Source organism: Gorilla gorilla, chromosome 10 (genome assembly GCF_029281585.2).
Source record: "Gorilla gorilla gorilla isolate KB3781 chromosome 10, NHGRI_mGorGor1-v2.1_pri, whole genome shotgun sequence".
In the NCBI taxonomy this organism is placed as follows: domain Eukaryota; kingdom Metazoa; phylum Chordata; class Mammalia; order Primates; family Hominidae; genus Gorilla; species Gorilla gorilla.
The window spans coordinates 115,588,530-115,593,567 of record NC_073234.2 but is presented as its reverse complement, the minus strand read 5'-3'; the positions used below and the strand labels follow the sequence as shown (position 1 = coordinate 115,593,567).

General features: G+C 54.4%; 1 protein-coding gene across 1 annotated transcript; it reads left to right on the top strand.

Annotated features, from left to right (window-relative positions):
- The first annotated feature begins 21 nt into the window (after nt 1-21).
- Nucleotides 22-4,370, top strand: LOC101140842 (golgin subfamily A member 2). Its single transcript, XM_063694539.1, is given in 9 exon segments — nt 22-267; nt 352-427; nt 1,147-1,232; nt 1,491-1,560; nt 1,563-1,702; nt 1,785-2,078; nt 2,173-2,291; nt 4,081-4,153; nt 4,278-4,370. Coding segments are annotated over 9 exon segments (1,197 nt in total).
- The last annotated feature ends 668 nt before the right edge of the window (nt 4,371-5,038 follow it).

Sequence of the window (5,038 nt, the reverse complement as noted above, 5' to 3'; positions counted from 1 at the left end):
GGCCAGCCACCACCTGCCCTCATGCCCAGGGTCTTTCTGCAGGTGGAGCTGAAGAGCCAGGAGGCTCAGAGTCTGCAGCAGCAGCAGGACCAGTACCTGGGTCATCTGCAGCAGTATGTGGTCACCTATCAGCAGCTGATCTCTGAGGAGGAGGAGCTGCACAACCAGTTACTGCTGCAGACCCAGCTCGTGGACCGGCTGCAGCAGCAGAAAGCTCAAAGCAAAGCTGTGGCCAAGATGGGCTGCCAAGAGTTGCGGGAGACCCAGGTGAGGGAGTTGCTCAGGGCAGGGCCCTGAGGGTAACGACCTGGCAACCTCTGTGCCTTCTCACTCTCTTTCTTGGCCCCTTAGGAGCTCCTGGAAGCTATCAGCCAGCAGAACCAGCAGCCTCAGGCCCAGTTGAGCCTCATGGCTCTCCCTGGGGAAGGTACTGGAGACTGCTCACAGGAAGAGGAGAGAGCCCCAGGAGGAAGCGGGAACTGTTAGCAGCATAGGATTGAGGAGCTGAAAGACTTTTAGAACAGCTGGTCATTATGCCAACCAGGTGTCCACACTAAGTTTGGCACCAATATGGTGACCTTCTGGGAGCAGGGGACCACCAGGTTAGGTTGCCTAAGGGTGGGTGAACTGGCCCAGGTCAGAAATGGAGCAGGTCAGAACTCCCATGCCTATTGGTAGTGGGACTGCAACCTGGGCAACATAGCAAGATCTTGGCTCTTTAAAAAATAAAGAGGCCGGGCACGGTGGCTCATGCCTGTAATCTCAGCACTTTGGGAGCCTGAGGTGGGTGGATCACGAGGTCAGGAGTTCAATCAAGACCAACCTGGCCAAGATGGTGAAACCCCGTCTCTACTGAAAACACAAAAATTAGCCAGGTGTGGTGGCGGGCGCCTATAATCCCAGCCACTCGGGAGGCTGAGGCAGAGAATTGCTTGAACCCAGGAGGCGGAGGTTGCAGTGAGCCCAGATCACGCCACTGCACTCCAGCCTGGATGACAGAACGAGACTGTTTCAAAATAAAGAACAGCTGCTCATTCCCCACTAGGGAGGGGCTGGCCTAGGGTTACACAGTGAGGGTGGGGGCAGAAGTGGGCCCACTCTGCCCTTGTTGGGTTGTCTGAGGACCTCTCTGGCCACCCCCAACAGGAGATGGACTGGACAGTGAGGAGGAGGAGGAGGTGCCTCAGCCCATGCCAAGCATCCCGGAGGATCTAGAGAGCCAGAAGGCCATGGTGAGCCTGACTCCCCCTGCCCCACCTTTGCTGCCTCCCTCTGTGGTCCCTCCCAGACCCCCTTCTGCTCTTGGGTTCCTGGCCTTCTGATTTCTCTGGTCCCTCACCCTTTCCCTGGGAGCCAGTGGTCAGACACCATTTCACCTGTGACTAACAGGTGCATCCTCTGAGGCCCCCCAAGGCAAGGCCTGCTCTCCATCTCCCTGCCCCGTTCATCCTGTGTATCCCCCTATAAGAATGCGTACCTCTTGCCTGCAGGTGGCATTTTTCAACTCAGCTGTAGCTAGTGCCAAGGAGGAGCAGGCACGGCTATGTGGGCAGCTGAAGGAGTGCACTGCCAGCACCTGGCTCATCTGCTGGCCTTGGCCCAGAAGGAACCTGAGGCAGCAGCCCCAGCCCCAAGAACTGGGGGTGATTCCATGTGTGGGGAGACCCACCAGGCCCTGCAGGGGGCCATGGAGAAGCTGCAGGTGAGTCTTTCCTGGCATGGGCCAAGAAAGGTTGGGGCAGGAAGGTCGCTGCCTTAATGTGACCCCATTATTTTGGCTCCAGAGCCGCTTTATGGAGCTCATGCAGGAGAAGGTGGACTTGAAGGAGAGGGTGGAGGAACTGGAACATTGCTGCATCTAGCTGTCTGGACAGAGACAGACACCATCGGGGAGTGGGAAGCCAGGGCACGGCAAAGAGAGCTGCACATTGGTCAGAGGGGCCCCAGCGTCTGAGTCCTGTCCTCCTGCAGGAGAGTACATTGCACTGTACCAGAGCCAGAGGGCAGTGCGGAAGGAGGAGCACCAGGAGGAGGAGGAGTGCATCAGCAGGCTGGCCCAGGACAAGGGAGAGGTGAAGGTAGGGCATGGAACATCTCTGTAGGGGTGGGGGGGGGGTGGGGTTGGGGATGGTCTCAGGCACAGGCAGAGCAGCTGAGCACCCCTCCCTCCAGGTGAAGCTGCTGGAGCTGGCGTTGTGGCTTGTGGACGACTGCAACAAGTGGCATGGCAGATTCCTGGCAGCTGCCCAGAACCCTGCTGATGAGCCCACTCCAGGGGCCCCCGCCCCCCGGTAGCTTGGGGCTACTGACAAGCCAGGGTAGTGAGTAGAGTCCTCAGGCACGGTGGGCACGCAGGAGCAGGGGAGGGCTCGCACAGCACCCTGCCTCCCTCTCTCCAAAGATCTTTGTGAGGTGAGCCTTGCCAGCAGTGGGGAGTCTGCACAAGGAGAGGCGGGGAAGCATTCTCCCTGTGACAACCCCACTGAGCAGCAGATCATGCAACTGCTTCATGAGATGCAGAACCTCCAGGAGCACCCAGGCTTGGGCAGCAGCCCTTGTATTCCTTTTTTGTGCCAGACTGATGAGAAAATGAGGTGAAGATCACCATCATCTAAAAGCCGGCCACTGTCAGCAAAACCTGGGGAAGTGGGGCTGGAGGCTCTGCCCCTACCATGTCCCTACCATGTCCCTACCATGTCCCTACCATGTCCCTACCACCCCTTCCCAGTCAACCCTTTACCCTCACAGTAGCAAGCATAAGACCCCTGTCTAATGTGGGGAGACAGGTGGAGATGAGGTGAAGATCACCATAATCTAAAAGGCCACTAAATAAAAAAATAATTTTTAAAAAGGTATGGGATTTTTAGAAAAATGTATGGGATTATAAAAAGTTATGGGATTAAAAATGTTATGGGATAAAAGAGTTATGGTATAAAAGTTATGAAAAGTTATGAAGCCAGACATGGTGGCTCATGCCTGTAATCCCAGCACTTTGGGAGGCTGAGGTGGGCGGATCACCTGAGGTCCAGAGTTCGAGACCAGTCTGACCAACACGGAGAAACCCCGTCTCTACTAAAAATACAAAATTAGCCAGGCGTGGTGGTGCATGCCTCTAATCCCAGCTACTGGGGAGGCTGAAGCAGGAGAATTGCTTGAACCAGGGAGGCAGAGGTTGCAGTGGGCCGAGATTGTGCCATTGCACTCCAGCCTGGGCAACAAGAGTGAAACTGTCTCAAAAAAAAAAAAAAAGTTATGAAAAGCATAAAAAAGGATAAAAATGTGAATAAAATAAAAGCGGGCAGCTGTCAGCAAAGCCTGGAGAAGTGTGGGGCCAGAGGCTCCGTCCCCACCATGTCCTAGCCACCCCTTCCCAGTCACCCCTTTACCCTCACAATAGCAAAATAAGGCCCGTGTCTAATCAGGGGGAGGCAAACATGCAGACCCTTTGCCACCTTGGCCAGAGCTGACTCCTTAAATTTCTGGACGATGATTATTGTTTTAAGAGTCAGAGGCTTATAGAATTGGCTTATTTGGAGGAGGCCTAATGGCCTCCTTAACTCTCACCAAAGCAATTTTTTCCTCAGGGGGGCTCCCATCTTCTTACTCAGAGAGGCGGCTGAGGCAGGACAATGGGGCTAATGTAGACCAGGTGAGGGCACAGGCTCTGGAGTGGCCCCCCTTAGTGTACATACTATATCCGTGTAACATTTTGTATATTCCAGTGGTAGGGCCACCTCCTGTGTCATACATAGCAGAGGTTGGAGCTGGCATATGGGTAGGAAGTTCTAATAGTTATTTGGGGCTGGAAAACTTATTTATTGATAGCATAGGACAGGGGAAGGAGGCAGAGATGGGGTCGTGGCACCGTAGTGATGCGACTCCTGTTTATTTTGCTTTTTATTTTGGAATGTATTTAGCCATATACTGCGTGGCCTGGTGTATTCCTGTTTCCCTCACTGGGTCATAGAGTTTGTGCCACTGAACAGGGAGCCCCAAAGTGAGCATGTCCAGCTGGGGTATTGGGGACCTTCCAGGCCTGTTACCTGTATGCTGCCTGGTAACACCTGGGGAATTCCACAGGAACTGCCATGGCACCTATGGGGGACCATGGGGCCTGGACGGCCAACAGGCTCGGAAGCCTGATCTAGCAGTGGCAAGTAAGGCAGGTGCCAGCATCCAAGGGCACTGACTTCCATCCAGCCCAGTTGTCTTCCATTTTGTTCCCCTGCCTCCCTCGCCTGTCTGCACCTGGTGGCCTGTTCTGTCTGTCCCTCCAGATTGCCAGCTGCCCCACAGGCTTCCTCCAATCTGAGTTCATGGCCCTGCCCCCTAGTGGCCAGAGCCGGCTTCACAGGATGAGAGCCTGCTAAGCTCCAGAGGCTTTCCAGGAAGCGTCCCTTGGAAAGGATGTGGCCTTTTTACCACTCCCAATAGCACCCTGGTAATGGGTTGACCCTTCCCCTCCCCTGAGCTCCACAGAGAACGCAACCAGCAGAGGACACATTCCCCGTCACTTAGAAATGGGTTTTATTCCCAGCCAAGGGACAGCAGGACTGGTAGAGACTGTCGGGCCACACAGCTGTCTGCACAGCACCCCCAAGCTTGTCGGGGGGCAGGAGGGATGGCGGGGACTGGCTGTCCACAGGCCAGGCATCACAGGGAGGCTCACTGGAGGTGATGGACTTTGGATGGGGATTGTTGGGGGACAGTGTTCTCTTGTAGTTGGGTCACAAGACTCCACAAGGACAGCACGGTGACTGATTCCCAGCGCTAGAGGCGAGGCAGTCGGCCATGTGTAGGAGTGTATACATATATGTACACACACACATGTATATATACACATGTGTATGTATATATGTATATACATATATATATATATGTGTGTGTGTATATGTATATATATATATATATGAGTATTTATAGAACAGGGCAGGTGTGTACCACAGAGGGGGCACAAGTTTTCACCAAAGGTTATGCCTGGATGTGTCAGCTCACCACTACAACAGACCATCACAGATGAAGGGGGCTGGTTTTGGGG